Source organism: Crinia signifera, chromosome 9 (genome assembly GCF_055691185.1).
Source record: "Crinia signifera chromosome 9, ASM5569118v1, whole genome shotgun sequence".
Lineage (NCBI taxonomy): Eukaryota > Metazoa > Chordata > Amphibia > Anura > Myobatrachidae > Crinia > Crinia signifera.
Genome location: NC_139225.1, coordinates 117,561,970 through 117,585,185, shown reverse-complemented (window position 1 = coordinate 117,585,185; position 23,216 = coordinate 117,561,970). Strand labels below are relative to the sequence as shown.

The 23,216-nt window shown below is 43.2% G+C and overlaps 1 protein-coding gene across 1 annotated transcript in view; it reads left to right on the top strand.

Annotated features, from left to right (window-relative positions):
• Positions 1 to 23,216, top strand: part of WDR44 (WD repeat domain 44) — an 81,245-nt gene that overhangs the window by 41,660 nt on the left and 16,369 nt on the right. Inside the window, exons 3-11 of the mRNA XM_083159579.1 lie at positions 6,326 to 6,400; positions 7,320 to 7,956; positions 10,478 to 10,608; positions 10,699 to 10,800; positions 11,212 to 11,348; positions 17,159 to 17,242; positions 18,958 to 19,064; positions 19,438 to 19,589; positions 21,494 to 21,632. Coding sequence (XP_083015705.1) covers positions 6,326 to 6,400; positions 7,320 to 7,956; positions 10,478 to 10,608; positions 10,699 to 10,800; positions 11,212 to 11,348; positions 17,159 to 17,242; positions 18,958 to 19,064; positions 19,438 to 19,589; positions 21,494 to 21,632 — 1,564 coding nt within the window. The remainder of the gene's footprint in view (positions 1 to 6,325; positions 6,401 to 7,319; positions 7,957 to 10,477; positions 10,609 to 10,698; positions 10,801 to 11,211; positions 11,349 to 17,158; positions 17,243 to 18,957; positions 19,065 to 19,437; positions 19,590 to 21,493; positions 21,633 to 23,216) is intronic.

The window sequence follows — 23,216 nt, the reverse complement described above, 5'->3', positions numbered from 1 at the left end:
GTGAAGGAGGAGGAGAGGGAAGACAGGGTTTATGAAGAAGTTGTGACACCTGTGTACCTCCTCTCATCAGCACTGCTGAGTCTCCTCCTCCTGCCTCCCCATCACCGGCGCTGCTTCACACTCTCCTCATCGCTGGTCTCCTCCAGCTCCCCAGTGCTGGATCTGCTGCACTATCTACCCTGCGCTGTGTCTCCTACTCCTTTGCCTCAGTGCAGGGTACCCAGCTCCAGCTCCTCTGACCTGGGAGTCGATGAAGGGCGGCACAATTAAAAAAAAAAAAAAAGTGCATAGAATTGCCCAAGCCACTGGGCCCCATAGCAGTTGCATCTTCTTTAGTCGCGTCACTGCGTGGGATCACTACATGTGAAATGGTTTGCTCTTTCAGCTTTAGAACTACAGCTTCCACCGTGCATTAAGTGATATATGTATTGATACATTACTTGTAATTCAAGCATTTGCATGCAAACATGTGATTTGGGTACATTTATACCACTTTAACATTGCATATCCTGGGTCCGAATCCAATCAAACCGTTTCACACTGAACCCAGGTTACCCATTATACACAGGGTGAAATTCCAGGTTGCTCGACCTGTGTTACTCTCTTTGAATAATGCAGGTCCGGCCCAGTATTTTTGTGCAATGTGTAAGTCTGTGTTCTAATCCACGCTACAAATATGAGCCATCTAGTTGCTATGGAGTAAATCCCCTTTCCTGTAGCCAGGTTTACTAAATGTTTTGGTGAGCTGGTTTTGCTGTGTTCACCGGCAGGCTTCTGAGTTTGCCATAATCTGTACATTTCAATAAAGGGATCACACCGAGTTCAACCAGATACATGTCTTCTTTTTAATATACATCAATGGTTACTGACACCTGTAACCCTCCACTAATCTTTGTACCAGCCTGGAGTTCTGTGCTTAGTCAGTGATGCAGGAAGGTGACCGTGCCAGGAGCAGGATGACTCGCAGGTCTTTCCCAGAGGGTGTGTTTGTGATCCAGGTCAATGTAATGCTAAATAGCAGAAGGTAAACGAGATTCCACCCTGTAAAGGTGTGCACTTTCTGTCCGACAGCCAGCCTGCCACTTCTCTACGCCTCGTATTGTGGAATTAAAACAAGAGCATTCTTTTTAATGAGGTTATGTGAGCGACGAGTCCTCTATGAAAGCTTGCAGTTCCAGCAGACTCCTGTGTCTTTGCTCATGTGTCCTGACATTAAATAATTCATCCAGGTTTATTAGAGTTTTCACTTAAGCTTGGCTTTGTACCGTACTTTGTTTTTGTAATACAAAAGAAGATTATGACCTATTTTCTGTTGCTGTAAAAGGTGCTGTAGACCAATTCAAGCCAGTTACTATTCATAAACTTACTGTATGGTCCTAGCTGCTTTCGTTTAGAAAGCAGTTTAGTCGCGTTATTTATTTAATATTGAAAACCAGGGTTAAAGGTAAATGAGAAATGTACTAATCTGGTTTGCGGTGGAATCTGAGACCATCGTTCATTATAGTTGGGTTTTAATAGGGTGATGGCAAATAATAAATGTTTCATGTGATTTGTTAACTGAAAGTGGACAATTCCTCTCCCTCTTTTTTTTCTTCTCATTCGCAGGTATTCAATGCTGTTTGCGAGTGGTGACAGCGAGCAGGGCTTCCTGCTCGCTGTCACCACTCACCCTTACAGCATTCAACACAGCCTCCGCATCCGCCAATTCCCCCTCGCTCCGTTTTTTGAGCGAGGGAGAATTGGCGGATGCGGCTTCAGAAGCAGCGAGACCCGCGGCTAAAAACTGCGAGTTTTCTGCAGCAGCCGCGGATCTCGCTGTTTTGGGGAATTCTCGCCCTCCTGTGACGGCGAGGATTTCCCCAGAACGTTGAATAGAGCGAGCGGCCGGCGCGGGGGTTAAACAGCGAGGATCGCTGGTTTTCAGCAATCCTCGATGTTTAACCCCCTCGCCGGCCGCTCGCTGCAGCATTGAATACCCCCCAATGGGTATTACCTACTATGTTTGCATTTGATTGGCTGAGAAATTAGTGGGGTTTCTTTATACGTTTTGAGTTTTTTTTGCTTGTCCCTCCCCCAGTGTATATCGGTTTCCTTTTTTATTTTTTTTGAGGCTTAAACACACAGGACAAAAAAATGATCACTTAACAGTGGTGAATATACCCTGCCTGCCAGGTACTTGTCCAGTACTCTTATCTTAATGGCACCTAGCCATTAATAGCATTTTACCCACTGGGCCTGATAGCTGGAGGAAAATTTTTCCGTTTTTTGGGAGAGAAACTTTTCCCCTGATAACAGAATAAAAATGAGTAGATACCTACTGTATATCAACCAATCCAATTTGGCTTTTATTTTTAAATTGCATTAGTAGAGACTAGTTAAAAGTCCATCAAAATGATGGAACAACAGAACTGTAATGTCTGTGCACCGAACGGAGCAAGATGTGATTTTCCATTGGGAGCCACCTAGTGGCAGCTGGCACTCAAAACACTTAAATTCCTCCCATAGAGGTGGGGAGCAGCTTAGCCCAGAGGTTCCCAAACTGTGTGCTGTGGCTCCCTGGGGTGCCTCTGGACACTTGCAGGGGTGCCACGGGTTGCTGGTCCTGCACCAATTCAAATTATTTATGATCAATTATTTATGGACAAAACCAGTGCTGGTGGCTGCCAATCATAAAATATGTACTAACAGAAGCAAATCCTGCCCTCTACCACATAACTGACCCTAAGAATTGAATATAAACACAATCTACTTAATTTTATATATTTTTTGGGGGGGGGGGGGGGGGGCCTAGGGGTGCCGTGGGAAATTTCTGATACTCTAGGGTGCCGTGATTCGAAAAAGTTTGGGAACCCTTATTATATATGATGGGTGTGTGTACTGTATCTAATAGTGTGTGTGTGTTTACACACACATGTATGTGCAATTTTATAAAGTATGAATTGAACTGAATGACACACAAATCAGATGCCCTGCCAGTACACAAACCAATTTCATCTATGTAAAATGAATACTTTGTTGTTGTCAGTCTCTTTTATTTATTTCATTGACAGATATCAGGTTGGCATTTGCATGTTACATAATAGCGGTGTAATTGGTTTGGTGTCATTATGCACGGGGTAGCATGATGGAATGTGAATACAGACAAAGGATGAACTAAATCATTTCTTAAGTGAAAAATGTCATCCTATTGTTTCCCCTAACATGATTAGTCTCTTTCTTTCCAAATCATTTGTCTGCATTGTACTATGAATCTGTGCTGATTACCACTGAGTAAATGATCCTTCCGGCAACCTTGGGTTACTTTATCAGTAAATGTTCCCCTACTTGTATCTGAACCAAAGCAGTGATATTGGTAGTTAATCTGGAGCGTTGCCTGTTGGGATAAGTGAGCTGCTGGTGTTTGGGAGTGCGATACAGTGCAAAGTGCACAGATTACTTGTGTTTTCCTGGGTGTCACATATATATATTTAGAATAGAAACCAACTGCAGTGGGACACTCTGGTTTCAGCTTTTATAGCACATGGTCAGCATTCTAATATTCTGTCACACCTCTCTCTGTAGACAGGGCCGGATTAAAGCAGGGGCAAAAGTGGTTAGTACCCCTGGGCCCCCCTCTAACTAGGGCCCCACTGTGGTTGGCATGTATTTAAAAAAAAAAATTAGCTAAAGGTTTTGTGCATGGGAGTGGGGTATTGCTGCAGCTTCACCTTTCTGCCAATGTGACAATGATTAATGGTGCTGAGCATGGGGTGCCAAGGCACACTGGGGCAGATGTATTAAGCCTGGTGAAGAGATACACTGGAGATAAATTGGAAAGAGATAATACACCAGCCAATCAACTCCCAACTGTCATATTTTAAACACAGCTGATTGGCTGGTGCGTTATCTCCTTCTACTTTATCTCCAGTTTATCTCTTCTCCAGGCTTAATACATCTGCCTCACTGACTGCACAAGGGTGCAGTGCATTACTGGGAGTTGACTAAAAGCCCCCATACATTAGTCCGACTTGTACTAAGGACAAGTCAGACCTGATTTCCCCTGCAGCTCCCTGGGACACATGATTGGGCACTTGATGTGCCAAGTTTTGCATATGATGCATCTCATGCGATGTATCATATGCAACTCCCGGGGAGCTGCAGGGGGGTGGCGGACATCGAGGCAGCGGGCAGGGGACGCTGCGGGGGACAGTGACAAGGAGGCGGCAGTAACGTAGAGCCAGGCAGGGGGAGCCGGGAGCGATCAGTACTGGAAAAAAAAAGCCCATACAATGAATGGGCAGCCTGTGATTGGCTGAGCGCTCTCTCAGCCAATTGCTGACTGACTGAGAGAGCGCTCAGCTAATCAAAAGTTGCCCATTCATTGTATGGGCTTTTTTTTCCCCAGCACTGACAGCTCCCGGCTCCCCCAGCCCGACTCTACGTTACTGCAGCCTCTGTGTCCTCCACAGCGTCTGCCACCCTACTAGCAGAATCCCCGCCACCCTGCTTCCTCCACCTGCCCGGAGCACAGCTCCCTGCTCTGGCTTGCCAGCCACCTCGCAGTCCCCTGCCCAGCTGCACATAAGATTCAGCAAATCTTATGTACAGCCGGTCCGACCTCCAGACTCTGATCCGATGCGCACAGGACCAGCACTGGCACTGTCTGTTGATCATCCATATTCAATACAGCAGTATCTAGCAGCTGCACCTAGATTATCAGTCAATGGATTTATCACTTGTGTCAGTCTGCCCCCTTTTGGGTGCACGCAGTTCCTGCTGCACAGGGTAAGGGGGTAAAGTGTTCTGCCATCAGAGGTGCTATAACAGTAGTCCGATTTAAACACTCTCGGGAATAGACATAACGCTGTCCTTTAAAAAAGAACTAGCAAGCTCATAGGGTTTATTATAAGGGGTATGTGATATAGAGTTGACTCCATTAAGGTGGGCATACATCTGGTCAACCACTGAAGGTCGACACCTAAAATAGTTGGACCGGTTGGAAGGTTGACACAACAAGCATTTGGTCTACAATTGGAAGGTCGACATGAGTTTTTCACATTTTTTTTTGTCCTGAATGTAGACATAGTTGTCATGAACACCGTCTAAGTGTACCGCGTCCCCTCGCGTGGCTTGTTGCGCTCGCCATGCTCCGGGCTCAGTGCCTCGCTGCACCCGGCACACTGTTTTAGCCTCTCCCCTAAATCGAATGTCAAATTGTACCATGTGTACACAGCATTAGCCAGTGGTTCCCAAGCTTTCATGTAGGACAGCACCCTAGAGCAATAGATATTTTTTTTTCTCACCGCACCTCTAGGATCGTATTTTTTTTTGGTACTTATGTAGTATCTGGGCTGCCGATTTTTTGATTGTATGCCTTAAGTTAAGGCATACAATCAGATGCGATGCGATGCGATATTGCATCGCATCCGATATCGCATCCGATATCGGATGCGATGACCCGATTTTTCCATAGGAATCAATGTTAAAATGATTCCTATGGAAAAATGGGTCCTTTTCATACCCCTACTATCCAAGTGGGCATGGAGTTGGATATAAACCTGTGGCGAGCGTAGCGAGCCACCGAGCCCGAAGCGTGGCGAGCGAAGCGAGCCCCGCGAGGGGACGGTATTCGTCCCCTCGCGGGGCTCGCTTCGCTCGCCACGCTTCGGGCTCGGTGGCTCGCTACGCTCGCCACAGGTTTATATCCAACTCCATGCCCACTTGGATAGTAGGGGTATGAAAAGGACCCATTTTTCCTATTGAATTCCATGTTAAAATGGACTCAGTCCATTTTAACATTGATTCCTATGGAAAAATCGGGTCATCGCATCGCATCGCATCGAATCGCATGGTCGCATGCGATGCGATGCGATCTCCCGATCCGACCCGATTTAGAAATCGGCAGCCCAGATACTACATAAGTACCGTCTTTTTTTTTTTTTTTTTATAAATTAGGGGAAAAGATAAAACATAAATGAAGTGAATTGTGCCTACCTGTCCATCCCTAGGGTCAGTTATGAGGTTGTGTACAGTTGTCCTTCTGATTGCCCACAGGTGTTATGAATGACAGCCACTAGCACTGGTTTTCACTTTGACCATAAATAATTTGATCTGGTCCTGGACCACCAACCTGAGGGTACCCCTGTAAGAGTTTGGGTACAACTGGACTAGCCCATGTATGTGTTTTTGTCATTGTTTAGGAAATTTTTGAAAAGTTATTATCTTATGTTCTTCTGCATACTTGTACTTATTAAGATGTACACCTCCACCAACAAACTCTGCAGTGTCCTATGATTGTGTGCACTATACAGTGTGAGCTGTTCTAAACGCTAGCTGTTTTTTACAGGAAGAAGTCCCCCATTCCGAACAGCCCCATCTAGAAATTGGAACCACAGAACCAAAGCAAGATGACCCAAAAGAGGTTTGTGTAAAACTTGTAGCACCAAGGTGGGGTGCATGGAGGGGGGATGTTTTAAGCTTGCGCGGTTCCGAAAAGACAGGCTAGTGTTTTTTTTGAGTAAATGCCACTTTAAAACATTGTACTGTGTTGCTGGGATCCGTTTATCTCTCTCCACTTTGTAACTCTCCAATGTTTAGTGCATCAGCCCCTATACCTCCATTAAATTAGTTTTGTAAAATTTACTTTGCTAAACAAGTGATTCCTTGCATAACAGAGCCCAGATGTTACATTGGGCCTTATTCAGGCCTGATCTCTTGGCGATTATTGATAGACTGCATGCATAAGGATTGTTGTACACATTTGTGAGGCCATCCTGCGATAAAATCCTACTACTTTTTTTTTATATCGCTGGCCCTAGTCAAGTTGATCGACAGGAAGCTGGTGTTTGGGGGTGGTAACCACCCATTTTCTGGGAGAGTCAGAGAAATTGCATGGGTGCCCAGGTGTTGTAAGGCGTGTGACGCCCGCTCCGACCCCGAACAGCCAGTTTCTATCGCAGCCGCAGAATAAGTCCTGGGATACGCAAAGACTGCATACACTAGGAAAATCATTTGCACAATCATGGGGCAGGATTTCACTCTGGCGGGGTGGCGTATACTTGATGACAAGAAATTATCAGCCCAGCGTCAGCATCTGGTCTGAATTGGGACCATTGGCTTCTTAATAAGAGGCTAAAGAAGTCGACTGTCTGGCCTTTGCTAACAAAGACAAATCAGTGTGAGCTTTTATGGAAACTTTTATGAGCCCAAGTAACTGTTGCCCATGGCAACCAGTTAGGGCATGGACCATAAAAAATGATTGTATACAATATTGCGATGTACAGTACTATAAATCATTGGTGTTGGGGCATGCTTTTTATTTTTGTAATCTTTTTCTTCAGATTATTGACAGCATTATTGAGGAGAGTCAGAAGTCCATTGTCCTAGATGAAAGTCATAGCCCGGTTGTGGAAATATTGAACTTTTCTAGCAATTCTGTAAGAACAGATCAGAAACTTTTAGTCAACATCCCTGAACTAGTGGTTACTGAAACCACCTTTCCTGATGACCCAAAAGACCTTATCCTTCAAGAATTGGAGGAATATTCGGGGCCAAAACACAGTCAAACGCATGATGTTTCTATACCTCTTATTGACCAATTGGTGGAAACTTCTAAGATTGCAGATATTATAGAATTAACTGAAGACCTTCAAATTACAGAAAAGGAAGAAACAGAGGAACAAAAAACAGTTTATGAGGTGGATAAAGAAGACCAGTATAAACAAACTGTAGAAAATGTGTCCAATGAAACATCAACCTCTGACGCTATCGAGCAATTGGCACCCGCTAAGCCTCCCCGACAGATTAATATTGAGCCGGATATTGTAGCAAGTACTAAGAAGTCCGGTCCTTCACGGCCACGACCTCCTATGAATGTACCACCGCCAAGACCACCACCACCTGCACGGCCAGCACCACCACCACGCAAAAAGAAAGGTGACCCTGATTATGAGAGCCCAAGATCATCCGGTCTGGACTGTGAGTACACATATATAAATTATTATATCGTCTTTTTGTTTCGTACGATTTTTTTCTGTTTTTAAACACTTTTTTTTATTTTAATTACACATAAACATAAAGAACAGAGACAAAAGTCTGTGTGTATTCCGTATTACAGTATACAAATCCGATAGACTAGTGATGCAGAATAAAGAAGACAAAACACATTCTGTGCCATGATTTGATGATTTTATTAATTTTATTTTAAATAAAAAATTGTAATGCTCTTAGTGGAAATAATTCTGTTTTTTTTTTTTTTTTTATTTTGTAAAGTTTTTTTTTGGTAAGTACTTGTATGTACATATTTTTATCTGAATTGAATAATGTTGGAAATGTATATAAAATCCATACATTCCCAATAGCACTAAATCTATTTTAGAATCCACAATTAGTCGGCATTACACATAAAGGGAAATGTATGAAGCAGTGGAGAAGTGTGCCACAGCAACCAATCAGCTTTTGTGTAACATTTGTTAAGTGCATTATAACAAGGTATCCGTAGCGACTGATTGGTTGCCATGATCATATCATCAGCTGGGTGGCGGGTATTAGATTTTTCAGATATCCTGTCAAATAACTGACCGTTCTCTGATTGGCTGAGAGCCCTCTCAGCCAATTAGAGAATGGCCAGTCATTTGACAGGATATTTAAAAAATCTAATACCCATCCTGGCGTCCCGCTGATGATGATCACTGCCCGGCCCGCTAGCTCAGCACCCGCCACCCACCACCCGCTGCAGCTCCCTCTTACATGTGATAAATCGCTTGCGATTTATAAATGGCCCATCAAGTGCCAAATTGTATGTGAGCCTTCCGGGTGGCTCACAAGAGATGTATGGGGGGCCTAATGTATGGGTGTGGGCTACGGTAGGGACCACAGAAGCTTTTTGAAGAGTTTGTACTATGCTGTGACACCTGTATGCTGCAATGCTGTAGCCATCTGTGCTTATGCTGATTACCTGGTGTGCTGTTTGCCTGCTACAAAATCAAGACCAAGACTTCATCTTATCCAGTGTTTGTGATTCCTTGTCAAGGTATCTGTGCCGCCAGTGACCACTAGAGGTCCCCCGACGGCCCAAATTACTGATTAATAGAGAAGATTAATCGGAATAGATTAAAGTGAAGGCAAAATAATCTGTTTTGAACTTGCTGGGTATTAGAGATGGAGCTGTGAAGACAGGGATTGGAGGTAGGAGCGGAAAGGGACCAATTTGACAGGCATTTAATCAGTGTATAATATTATACGTGCTCTCTGTAAGGGGTTTCTTTCTTCTTTTTCTATTTTGCATTTTAACATTCAACCAAGTTATGCACTTGAACCTTCATTCCGCTGGGCAAACCTGTGTGTGTGTGTGTATGATATATATATATATATATATATATATATATATATATATATATATATATATATATATATATATATATATATATATATATATATATATATATATATATATTATACCTTAGGAATCTGAAAGCTCTTCCTCAGTGTTGTCATGTGCGGCCTCTGCATGTGACTGCAGGCTAAGCTGAGCACTGCTCTTAGAACGTGTCTGTACCGGAGTTGGCCAGCTCAAGCCCTATGGGCATTGCAGTGTTTCAGTAGCCACAAGAAGCCGCAGCATGGTCAGTACTCTATGACCCATAGCTGTGTGGGCAGCCTGTTACACCGCTTCACCGGTGGATGCCAACAAGCAGCGGGTGATTAACCTAGATTTTGTCTGGGGTAGAGTAATAACACTGAGATTACAGGTTCGGTTTTTCAATACGGGCTATGCCCTATATGTGTGGAGTTTGGACGTTCTCCCCATACTTTTGCAGACTTTCTCTGGGTACTCTGCTCTACTCCAGCGTTCCAAAATATACTGGTAGTTTAATTCGCTTCCAGCTATATTAACCTTATGTGTGCATGTGGTAGGGATAGACAGATTATCTCCACTGAGGCAGGGAGTGATGTGAATGGCCAAATATTGTCTAAGTGCAGCGGAATATGTGTGTGGTAATATATCGATATATTTACAGTTTCTTATATAGCGCAGCAGATTCCGTTGCGCTTTACAGTTGTAGACAATGATGGAAAGAAACTGGGTAACACCAAGGAGACTTGGTGGTTAGAGGGCCCTGCTACAAGCTTACAGCCTATGTTATTATCCCGATGAGTGCCGCCTCCTCCGTACCAATGTTGCTGGATTTTTATCCATAAGGAAGGGACCACAGCAATTGATAAATCAAATTCATTTGGGAGTGCCAGACTATCCCTGGAGTCTATGTTTTTTCTTATATTTTTTTTACTTTATTAAAAAACACCTTCTTTTGGGAATTTTTTTTTCAATCAGTTACACTCCTGCTAAACCCAAGAACTATCCAACAACGTGCTGCATATCTACAAGAAATGGTTCTAGACCCATTTAGCTGTATAGTTAGCTGATTCTTAGTGCTCAAAGAATGGACACCCTGCAGGTTTCCCTAGCCTCATTATAGTCCCCTTCTTTGCCTTGTAGTTACAAAAGATGCCTTTCTTGCTGGCGGACTCCTGTCTCCAAACCCCATGACAGAAGGTTCAAACAGAGACTCCCAGCCTTCCCTGGATCTAGCTAGTGCCACCAGTGGAGACAAAGTAGTGACTGCTCAGGTTTGTATAGTATTTGCATTTTCTCATTACTAGTTTGGTACATTTACACACAGTTCTGTGTTCATTGCCTTCCTGCTATCCTACCAACAGGAAAATGGGAAGGCGGCTGATGGACAGCTGTCCAGCTCCCCAGCGGAAAGTGCTGGTCCTCAGAGGCCCCGATCTAACTCCGGAAGGGAGCTGACTGATGAGGTAATGTCCTCACCAAGTACTTCATTGCCCCTGTTCCCTTCTTTCTGCTCTGCGCTAGGACAGGTTCTTAATATCAACCCTGAAGTCTTCCCATGGGTCATGTTTTGTGGAAGTCTTTAATCAAGCATCGGGTCAGTTCTTTTCCCACCTGCCTCCATAGGCAGAAATGCGCAAACCATGGCCTGTTGGGAGGACTTGTGTGATGATGGTGAGAACCGCTGCTCTAGAACAGTAATGGAAGTCCTCACAATGTCTCTCTCTCTCTCTCTCTCTCTCTCTCTCTCTCTCTCTCTCGTAAGTAGTGTGACTGTTCCGCTTTCCTCCTTTATTTACTTCCTCATCTCCTCCCGCTTCTGTATAATGGGAGCTCCCCATTATGCCAGTTTATTAAATCGGGGTTTGTCATTGCAGGAGATTTTGGCCAGCGTAATGATAAAAAACTTAGACACGGGAGAGGAGATCCCTCTGAGTTTGGCAGAGGAAAAATTACCGACTGGCATAAATCCACTCACCCTGCATATCATGAGGAGAACGAAGGAGTATGTCAGGTAAGGGTCATGAAATGCAATTAAAACTAGATACAGTATAATTTTCTTGCCCTGGTATGCTGCTACTGTATACTCTCACTGTATATGATGGTGTTTATGTTGTGTTTATATGGGTAGACATGGCATATAGGATACTCAGCCCCTGTAACGGCTCAGTTGTGTAGATTAAATGCTATAGGGCAGGTACAGTATGTCCAAACTGTGGCCCTCCAGCTGTTGTGAAACTACACATCCCAGCATGCCTTGCCATAGTGTTAGCATTCCCTAAGAGCAAAACTGTGGTAAGGCATGATGGGACGTGTAGTTTCACAACAGCTGGAGGGCCATAGTTTGTCCATGCCTGATATAGGGTTATATAGAGTCTTTGCTGTCTAGTGATACTCACTAGCTATTTTCTGTATGGATGTTTTGTATTGCATCAATTTATGGGCAATTATTTGTGTGAATTCCAACAATCTATTTCCTGACTTTAAGAAGACATGCTGTCATGGAAGCAGAGGTTGTCATGTATACTACTCAAAATTCTGGTCCTGGCCATTAACACCTTCCTCTCCCATTACTGGTGAGACACTGTCAGAAAACCAGGCTACAGTGCAGACTGCAGAGACTGCATTTCCCGACTCCTAGCTTATAGTATTATACCTGACCATATTTCTAGAAATGTATTATCTTGTCATAGACACTCTCCGACACCCCCCCCCCCCCCCCTCCCGTTACATAGAATGTCTTCTGATTGCAAACTCTATGCTCTTCCATGGATTACATCTGTGAAACAGAACCACAAAACACAGCTTTTAATGTATCAAAGATACAGTTGACTTTTCAGTACTAACAGCTTGTGGTCGGAGCCGTCTGCTTAACAGATACTTATATTGGAAATTCATCTGGCTTTTCTTGCAGTTTGATTGCCATTTGTTTAGCTTTTATCTAGAACTTTTCAGGGTGATCATTACCTATGGTTTATTAAATAATGTGCTAAACCATGAGTTCAGATCCCTGAAGGGCCTGCTAGCTGTGCAATGTACTTCTAGAGCATCTATGCCACCCTCTTATTTATCAGCCTTATAAATACTGTATAAAGGCTGCTGGCCCTTCAGCTGTTGTGAAACTACAAGTCCCATCATGCCTTGCCACAGTTGTGCTATTGGGGAATGCTAAAACTATGGCAAGGCATGCTGGTATGTGTAGTTTCACAACACCTGGAAGGCTACAGTTTGGCCATGCCTGGTATATGGAAACACACATAACTAGAGACAGGATTATATGCAACATAAAAAGCTTGAAATATGCATGCAAATATGCCTGAAAAATACTTAAAATATGCATGAAAAGTGTTAAAATATGCTACATTAAATAATAAAAAAAAGTAATTTTTAACTTATTTATTAAAAAATCAGCATAAAATTAGTTGCAAATAAGCCTCAAAAATAGGCCCACAGCATCTGCAGATGTCTAGTGCTGTACACAGGATTTTTTTTCTTCCTGGCTGCTACAGCAGACTGCAGCATCCTAGGCTCTTCTTGCATCAACTACACGGACTTTCATCTCCAGTGCCGATGGATCAAATGTCAGCATAGAGTGTGAGGGCGGCGCAGTGGAAGGCTTCTTTCCTGCGCCGCATACTCACTGTGACACGCCATTTTCTCCACGCCGCGTGATGTCACAACCCTTCTGCCCGCCTCCTCTGCTGCAGAAGTCTGTCTCATGGTGTAAAGTCCCAGGCCAGGGGAAGGCAAAAGTTCAGGAGCTTCATAATGGCATTGCCCCAACTGACTTTTATCATCATGGATTGGCAGCCTAGAGCAGTGTCAGACATATCGTACATCCAAGGTTCCCCACACTGCGCACATATTGCCCCATCCTGCACACTCTACCACTACCTGGCCAGCAGCAGCAGGGCAAAGCAGTGCTGTGACTCGCGGGTGGAAAGGGAGCGGGGCCTAAAATATGCACCATCACTAGATTTTAGGTAAAATATGCAATAACCAGTGAGAATGGGCAAAATATGCAAATGCATATGCAAATATGCAAATGCATATAATCCTGTCTCTACACATAACTGTTCCAATTAAAGCCACTGTGTGCATTATTTGTGGAGAATAAGATTCGAGAAGTGCATTCAGATATATATGTGTTTATATATGTATCTTTTTAATCTCTTAACTAATCATAATTATAGTATTCATATCCGGCTAGGTGGAAGAATAGTAATTACTTTAAAATTAGAGCCAACATTCCTTGCAATATGTCTTCTGAGTGCATCGGCATAAATAGTGTAGCGGGTAAAGTTGATACCAGAGCGTGAACGAATCACACGGATTTCTGCTTGTGTTCCTCGCTGGCCTCCAACACTTGTATCGCGGAACTGGTTTACACTTCATTGAGACAACAGCATACAGTAACCATTGATGATGATGCTGCAAGGGAAGGTGGTTCCCACGATCATGTAAGATACAAAATGTTAGCATGGAACAAATTCTTAAAATTTTGTTGTAAATGAATATAAATTTAGTGACTGAGTCGGAGTTGCCGTTCGTGGGAGTTGCCACATGGACTAGTTTGTTTATGCAGAGTGATCAGCCCTCGTTATTGGTTAGGTAATCACGCCAGCGGAAGGACTTTGTGGATTGTTCATTTGCCACTAAATATTATCCGTTCAACAAAATCTTTCTCTAGGTAATATTGTTGTTTTACCACAGTAACCGCAATAAAATCCTTTTCTTGGTTTCCAAATAAGAATGTAGTGTAGTATTTGTTTGTACTGCAAGATAAACATTTAACGTCATTATAAAGATGATGTCACCTATTTTAAGTTTAGAATTTAATTACCAGGTCCTCGGCTTCCTTGCTGTGTCAGAGCTAATTAGGGCGCAGTGAAAGAGATTGGATTAAAGTTGATATGAGTTTGTTTATTCAGATGAGTTTGTTTTTTCAGAAAGTCATTATGTTGTTTTTTTTTCCATTCTTAAGTATCTTCTTATAGGCTGTTATTTCCTACTATTTACAACCGGAGTCGTTTGACCTAATAAAATTGCCAATTAAAGCAATAACCATGTTCAGGAAGTTTCACAAGTTAAATACAAATTGAAAATGACTACATCTAGCAGGATGGGTCTGGTACAGCTGCCGTGTGCCCATTATGCTGCTTTCAGACCGCAAAACTGGCTTTGACCCTGTATTTGGAAACGTTTCCAAAAACGGGTCTGCCAGGTAAAACCCCTTTCACACCGCATTTCTTAAACGGTATATTACCGTTTAAGTGCGTTTTTTTTGCACTGGCAGACCCGTTTTTGGAAACCTTCCAAATACAGGGTCAAAGCCAGTCTTCAGCGACCCCCCCCCCCCCCCCGCGCGGGTTAACACATACAATCCCGTTAACCCCTCCGCACCCCCAACCCCGTTAACCCCTCCCCGCATTGTGTTTAAGAACACCCCCCCCCGTGAAGTCGGTACCTCCTCACGTTGCAGTTGATCGGCAGCCGCAGTACTGTACCACGGCTGGCTTCGCGTATGAAAAAAAAAATGGCTGCCCCATAGGAAACCCCATTTAAAAAAACTGTCTTTCGTACGGAGGCAGCCATTTTCCGAAAGTCACTTTTCTTATAAGAAAAGTGACTTTCGGAAAATGGCTGCCCCCATACAAAAGACAGTTTTTTTAAATGAGGTTTCCTATGGGGCAGCCATTTTCAGAAAGTTCCTTATTTTTTTCATACGCGAAGCCAGCCGTGGTACAGTACTGCGGCTGCCGATCAACTGCAATGTGAGGAGGTACCGGCTTCAGGGGGGGGGGGGGGGGGGGGGGGGGGTGGGGGGGGGGGTGTTCTTAAACACAATGCGGGGGGGTGTTAACGGGGGTGGGGGTGCGGAGGGGTTAACGGGTTTGTATGTGTTAACCCGCGTGCGGGGGGGGGGGGGGGGGCGGCGGCGGCCTCCTGCGCAATGAATATTTAATGAGCGCATTAAATATTCACTGCACTGAATTTAGGACCCAGCTTATTGGCTGGGTCCTAAATACCGTTTCAGAGCCGATTTTGAGCCTAAAATACCGGTTCTGAAACTGGTAGGACCCTGCATTTTAACCGGTTAGAAAAAACGGTATTTTCTAATGCCCCTTTCCCACTGCAGCCTTAAAACGGTATTTTGCCGATTTTTGAGGGCAAAATACCGTTTAAGGCTGCAGTGGGAAAGCGCCAGAGTTGAAATACCGTTTAAAGTTAAACGGTATTTCAACCCGTTTTCAGAGCAGGGTTTTAGCCGGTAATCTACCGTTTAAGAGGCAATGGGAATGCCTCTTAAACGGTTTTACCAGCAGATGCAGCGAGGATGGCTCATATTTGAGCCATCCTCGCTGAATCTGTATACAGCAGCCGGGCTGAAAGATGCGCGGCTTTCAGTCCAGCTGTCTGCTCCCTCCCTTGCCACCCCCCTCCCTGCCCGCAGCGTCATATACTCACCGCTGCTCACCGGCGCCGTCCCGCTGTCGCTCACCGGCGCCGTCCCGCTGTCGATCACCGCCCGGCAGTCCTGCTCCCCCGCCCGGCCACACAAGCTGGGCGCTCCGCCCCTCCCGGCCTGCTCGCCACGCCCCCCGCCTGCTGAACACGGAGACCTGCTCGCCCCGCCCCCCCCCGGCACAGGCCAGCAATGTATATATTATTGGTACCACTGCACACCAATGATTATTTATCAGCCAGTAATATATACATTGCTGGCACAGGCCAGCAATGTATATATTATTGGTACCACTGCACACCAATGATTAATTATCAGCCAGTAATATATACATTGCTGGCACAGGCCAGCAATGTATATATTACTAGCACCACTGCACACCAATGCTGTAAAAACGTTTTGAAGAGCTAAAACATTTTACCTGCAATGGGAATGGGACTTAAATGGCATTTCAAACTGTAATCTGCTGCAGTGGGAATGCTAAATACCGTTTAAGATTACCTGTAACTTAAAACGGGTCTGCAGTGGGAAAGCAGCATTACCGGTTAAGTGGTCCTGCACCTTTCAGACCGCACAGATTACCGTTTTAAAACGGTAAAAAAACGGCAATATACCGTTTACAAATTGCGGTCTGAAAGGGGCATTAGAGATCTGTTTCATAGTTAGTGCAAGATTGTATCACTTTTATTAGACCTAATTGCATTGTGAAACAGTTTAGTGATGTGTTTGTGAAACTTCTGCTTGTAAATATTAAGCTAAAGCTAGATTCAAACTTTTATTAAAGTAGCAATTCCATAAAAATGTGTGCATTTTGAATTCTCAAATCACTGGCAGGCTAGACAAGGAACCTTTTTTGTTTTTACAAGATGATGATATTTATAATTGTGCATGTCAACCATATGTTTAGTGGAACGTGTTAATGTGAGCAGAGGGGCCTATGGACACTTCTCTGAGCTCTACCTGCAATTTTTAGTTCTTCATTACAGGACATACTGAGTTTGTTTATGTGACTAGCAGCCAATACTATCTGCCTTCCATAGATATTGTCCACTCAGAAAAAGAAATTGCAGATGTATTTTTAAACTGTACAATGATGTAAGTCATCATTGCGAAGGTGGGAAGAAAATCCAGTTGGGTTTGTTACATGATCTGACCATTGCATTCCAGTTACGGTCACATTTTTTTTTTTAAAAAGTCATTTAATTTGGTGGTACACAAAGAGTGCATGGTATGGTGGTACCAAGCAGTTTTATGTTTAAATCTACTATAAAGTACTACTAATACTATCTACTATTAAATTATCGCCAAATAGGCTTGAAGATCTGATATACTGTAATATGTTTGTTTGCTTCCCTCAGTAATGATGCTGCCCAGTCTGATGATGAAGAGAAGCCTCAATCTCAACAAGCAGATACAGATGGGGGAAAACTGAAGCAGAAAACGTAATCCATTTTCCATTGTTTTACCTGTAAAACATTTCCTTTGCTTTACCTTTTGTACCTTTGCTCGTGGACAGTAGTATAAACCTATAAGGTCACTGAGCTCCCACAGGTCATAGGAGTTCAGGGGTCATATCGGCTTGTTTGTGTTTGCCTAGTTGTATGGGTATTGTGTATATGCAAACCAGGCTGGACATAGCTAGGCTTACTATACTACATATGTGTCCACACGCATCTAGCTTCCGTGCGCGTTAAACAGCCCTTCTAGTCACTCCATGATGTGCTGTTACTTGGTAGCGCCAGGCATTGTTTTATGAAGGTGGATCAATAAGTACCTGTGTTTGAAGACAGGTGGCGTTGCTGAGGAAAGTTGGTATTACTATCCTGTACTACCGTCTTTTACACAACACCATACGAAATTTCAAATTGATTCATAGGTTAGGGGTTTTTTTTCCACCACAACAATGCACCAGCTCCCGCATCCAGAATTGTTGCGCCCATATTGCATGTACTGCGCTATGATTTTTTGCTGCATCCACCGTACTTGCCTGACTTGGCTCCCTGTGACTTCTTCTTCTTTCTGTTCCCTAACCTGAAAACGTGTATCGCAGGAAAAAAATTCAGCTCAAACTAGGAGGTCATCGTCGATCAGAAGCCTACGCGAGTTTCACAAAACATTTTTTAGAGGGTTATTATCGTGAAAGGAGATTATGTTGAGAAATTTTTTTTTTTGTCTTCATTCTTAACAGTTACTTATCGATCCACCTTCATACTTGCAACTTTTTCTATTAAAATTTATTGTATTCACAAAGTGATAGGCAGCGCTACAGTTTTTGGTGAATAAAACAATGTCCGTCATGTCTATATTCTGTATGTACCTGTATCTGCATACTAAACGCTGCGTTCCATGAAATGCGCCTGGCACTACCCAGTCACCACCACCATCTCTGCTCTACTACACATACATGCAGGTCTGATAGGTTCTTGAAACGTTTAAATGTAGTTTTGTGAATTAGGGCTGGCTGTTTACTCCATGTACACTGACTTTGGCTTATGTTTGGCTTTTCATGATGCATGAAACGTTTAGCCTTTTAGCTTTTTTAAATGAAGAATCTGTTTTGTGGGTTTGACATCGGTGATCATTGCTCTTGTCTCAGTGTAATCTGCCAATCTGAGGTCTCTACTACTTTTATTATGTATTGTGTTTTGGCTTATGATTTGGCATTGAACCACCTACTGGGCTCACCCCAAGTCTGGGCGGTCTGTCTGGTCATAGTGGGGCAGATGTATTAAGCCTTAACAAGAGATAAATGCAAGGGTGATAAGGAGAGATAAATGTCCAGCCAATCGGCTCCTTACTGACTTTTTTTCAAACACAGCCTGTAACATGGCAGTTAGCAGGTGATTGGCTGGACGTTTATCTCTCCTTATCACCCTTGCATTTATCTCTTGTTAAAGCTTAATACATCTGCCCCATTGTCTCTATGCACTGCTGACAAAAGACGCAGCTATATTCATTATAACATTCACTTCCAAATGTGCATCAGTGGAGACATAACACCCTACTAATCTGATAAGAGCGTGATTAGTGAGCTTCCATAACACATCAGACGGGAACATGTCCTGTTTGGCTGAATGAAAGTTAACGGTCTCTTTAACTCTGATGGTTCAGCGACATGGAGACTCAGGATCTTACTTTCTTTTTCCTGGATTTCAAGGACGCAGTTGAAAAAATTCCTGGGCAAAAAGGTGAAAAGGGCAAAACATCTGGCGGAGGAGTATGGAGAGAGAGCGGTCAACAAAGTGAAAAGTGTCCGAGATGAAGGTTCGTTACATCCGATTCAGATTCTGGAGGACTTTATATTTAATATCTGTATTTTGTGAGTTTTGGAAGTGTCCCCTAAAGGTATTCAGCAGATTGCTCATAGCTCCAGTATAAACACTAATTAAGACTTTATGTATTTCTTATCCTGTTCAAGCATGGGAAAGTTTACATATGCCCTTGTGATTATTGTTAGATACGCTGTTCCTGGAGTTGTTGTTGTTGTTGTTTTGCTGCTGTTAGATTTTTTGTTTTGCTTGAATTTTTTGTTTTGCTTGAATTTTTTGTTTTGCTTGAATTTTTTGTTTTGCTTGAATTTTTTGTTTTTCTGGAATATGTGTAGGATTGTGTACTAATAGTCTACTCTGGCCCTCAGTCTTTCACACAGACCCTGATGACCCATCGTCCAGTGATGATGAAGGAATGCCCTACACCAGGCCGGTGAAGTTCAAAGCTGCTCATGGGTTCAAGGGTCCTTATGACTTTGAGCAGATCAAAGTGGTGCAAGATCTCAGTGGAGAACACATGGTAATCAAACTCCTGTTTACATTTTCACTGATTAAGTGTCTATCTATCCGCTGTGTCTATGTTGCTTTCTCTATCTCTCTGGAGCTTAGAATCTCTCGGGCTCTGGCTTTCTTTTTTTCCATCCTGCAGGATTTTCATCTATATTTACCTCAATCACCTTAGTCATATCGCAAAGAAATCAATTTTCCGCCCAAAACCCCGGTTTTCATCTTAAAAAGCCAGAATTTACAGCAAATCCCAAAAGCCTATTCAATTGTCTAAATCCTATTCAGTTATCTGCGAAAAAATGGATTCACTGTCAATTTACGGCAAGATTCAATTCCCCACTTGATATACTTGGGGAAAAATTAATTTTTAGAGTTAAAAATGGGACACCCCCTGAATGACTAATTAAGCACTTAAGTTTTTCATTATTTTTAATTGGCCTGTGTCATTTTTTTGCAGTTATAAAGCATCCCAATATTATTATTATTATTATTATTATTATTATTATTATTATTATTATTATTATTATTATTTTATTTATAAGGCGCCACAAGTGTTTCGCAGCGCCGTACAAAGGAACAATACAGGGAGACAAAACTTGGCATAACATTGAATAAATAACAAAAATACAGTACAAATAAAGAGCACCACAGTTCAATACACATTACAGCTTAAATGTAAGTAGTGAGGACCCAATCAACATACAACTAGAGGCTTGAGGCCAATGATGGAGATGAGTATGAAGATGGTCACTGAGTGTTGGAGTAAAGGAGAGCTGTGAGTGAAATGTGAAGAGAAGTGGGCTTTGACAACAGGAGGGAAGAGGGCCCTACTCGGAGGAGCTTACAATCTAGTAGGAAGGGGAGACCAATAGCTTGTTCCCATGCCTTGAACACCAATTTCCATCATTTTGTACTATATAAGGGGGACCGGTGTAATGATCTGAGTGACTTTTGACAAGGGTCCTTATGCAGACCTGATCGCAGTACAAATTTGTTCTCAAAATGGGCAAAACCATGTGAACTGCAGGTGGGGCAGATGTAACATGTGCAGAGAGACTTAAATTTGGGTGGGGATGTGTTGAAACTGAAATGTAAATTGCAGTGTAAAAATTATGCAGCCAGTATTTACATAATAACTCACACAAATCTAACTTTCTGCACATGTTACATCTGCCCCACCTGCAGTGCACATGGTTCTGCCCATTTTGAGAACAAATTTGTACTGTGATCAGATCTGAATAAGGGCCAAGGGCAGAATAGTGATGGCTGGATAAACTAAGTAAAAGCACCTCCAAAATGGCATATCTTCTGGGGTGTTCCCAGTATGCAGTGGTTAGTACCTACCAATGTGGATGGCCGAATCGGTCAGATTGATTTACCATTGGCTCCAAGATGTACAATGGTGGTCACTGATGGAAGTGGCCTCTTTCGGTGGCCTCTTTCGGTAGGATAGTACTAAAACAAATGTTCCGGAATGGTTTGAGGAACAGGACAAAGAGTTCAAGGTGTTGACTTCCAAATTCAATGAAGGAGGCCCAATCTCAACTAACAGGATCAACTACTGTACAAATGCTTTGGTGCCAGGTAACACAGGATACCTACAAAGATCCTATGCAGTCATGCGTCCATGGGTCAGAGCTGTTTTGGCAGATGTTGGGACCTAGATAAAATATTATACACATAGTTTTACCACTTTTCAGATAGAGAGGGATGGATGTATTGATATGCCGTGCATATGTATACCGTTCACGAATACCTAGAACATCTTATTTGGAGTGCCCCATCCAGAGAGCGCTTTCTCTTTTTCCTTTCTAGGCGTAAGGAGTTATCCAATATAGGTTGAATAAGGAGGGATCCTATTTATCTAGTTACCTTTTATTTATTTGGATTTCTTTCTTTTTCTGCACTTTCTGCCAGGGCGCTGTCTGGACGATGAAGTTTTCTCATTGTGGACGATTATTGGCATCCGCTGGACAAGATAATATTGTGAGGATATGGGTTCTCAAAAATGCTTTTGATTACTTCAATAACATGCGGATCAAGTATAACACAGAAGGTAAATGTAATGGTCATTGCTATTTGGCTAGTCTTAAAATATACAGTTATTCAAATTAGTATCTGTATTTTATGCCTTATTGTGTACCGATCACCCGCAGACAACGCAATCAGCCACTAGGCAGTTTGGCTTGTGCTGAGGCGCTGTCTCTACGTCAGGGGTGGCCAACCAGTCAGGAAAAGAGCCGAATAATATCTGTAGTCAAGCTAAAGAGCTAACAACATGGCAAAAAAGGGGCGTGGTCTATTTGGAAGTAGGCCAAGCCCCATTTTTGTGTCTATGCCAAGCCAAACCTATCCTGACGAAGGGTGCTCCAATAAATGCACCTGAAACGTTGATAATTCATATGCTGCTGAATTATCTCCGAACCACCCCCCCTACATCACCTTTGCTCCCCTGACCCAGCCGCCATGCCGCCAGCTGCCATTCATTTTACAGCAGCAGTGACGTCGGCGGCAGGCTCGGGTATCTTCGGCGCGGCTCGGGGGGACTCGGGAGTCCTCCCGAGCCGCTGCGAACATCCCCCAGCCTGCCGCCGACGTCACTGCTGAATGTGACAGGCGGATAAGGCATAGGGGGCAGCAGCGGCAGGGAAGCTCTGGCGTAAAAACGCCAGAGCGGAGATGGGTGGGGGGACTACCAACGTCGTGTGGTGGGTTTTGCTCGGGCAGGTTTGTCCTGCCCCAGCAAAACCCATCACTCAAGGGGTTAATGTATGAGAGGGGAGTTGGGAGCAGGAGTCGCACTTTGGCAGGGGGAGAGCCGCGGGTTGGCCACCCCTGCTCTACGTGATCTTCCCTGCGGATTCTAAGGAGGGGGGGGGGTGTAACCTTCTGTGGTGGATGCTGTAATGACACCTAAGCCTTTGTCATATATATATATATAGATAGATATATATCTATATATGACATATATATATATATATATATATATATATATATATATATTCTAGCATAATTGCCATTTTTTTGCATTTTAAGAAAAATGTACCCTTTGATTATAGCAAACAGTCCTTAGAACCCCACACGGTGCACGTTTTCCAGGTCTCCTCACAGAATCACAAGTGAAATCATGAGCTCCTTTTTAAAATGTGTCAATGAGTAATGAATGCACCTGGAAAACGTGAACTGTGTGGGGTCCTGAGGACCGATTTCAGAACCCCTGGATTATAGTATTTCTTATTATTTATCGTGCTCCCAGAAAAGCAGGTCACGCAGTCCTTCCTAGGCACTGTCTGTCTGTAGGCTCAATTTACCGGATTTGTTTATTGTGATTGTCCAATAACAGCTGTAGGTTGTGGTCAGTTGTAACCGGATTCATCTACTTGAGTTGTTTGGTAATTGTCTGCTTTATAGCAATGTCAGGACAAGGCCTCTTGTGCGGAAAGGATTTAGTATATAGTTCAGTGGGCGGCACATTATATGCAATGTAAACCTCCTCTCTATAGACTTGTCTGTGTTCTAGTGTAAACTCATGTTTTTTCCTTTAACACACTTTTACAATCAGATGTTTTGTACGCACATGAGGTAATATTGATTATTTCATTCTTACATAGTGCCATTATATTATGCAGTGCTTTACAGA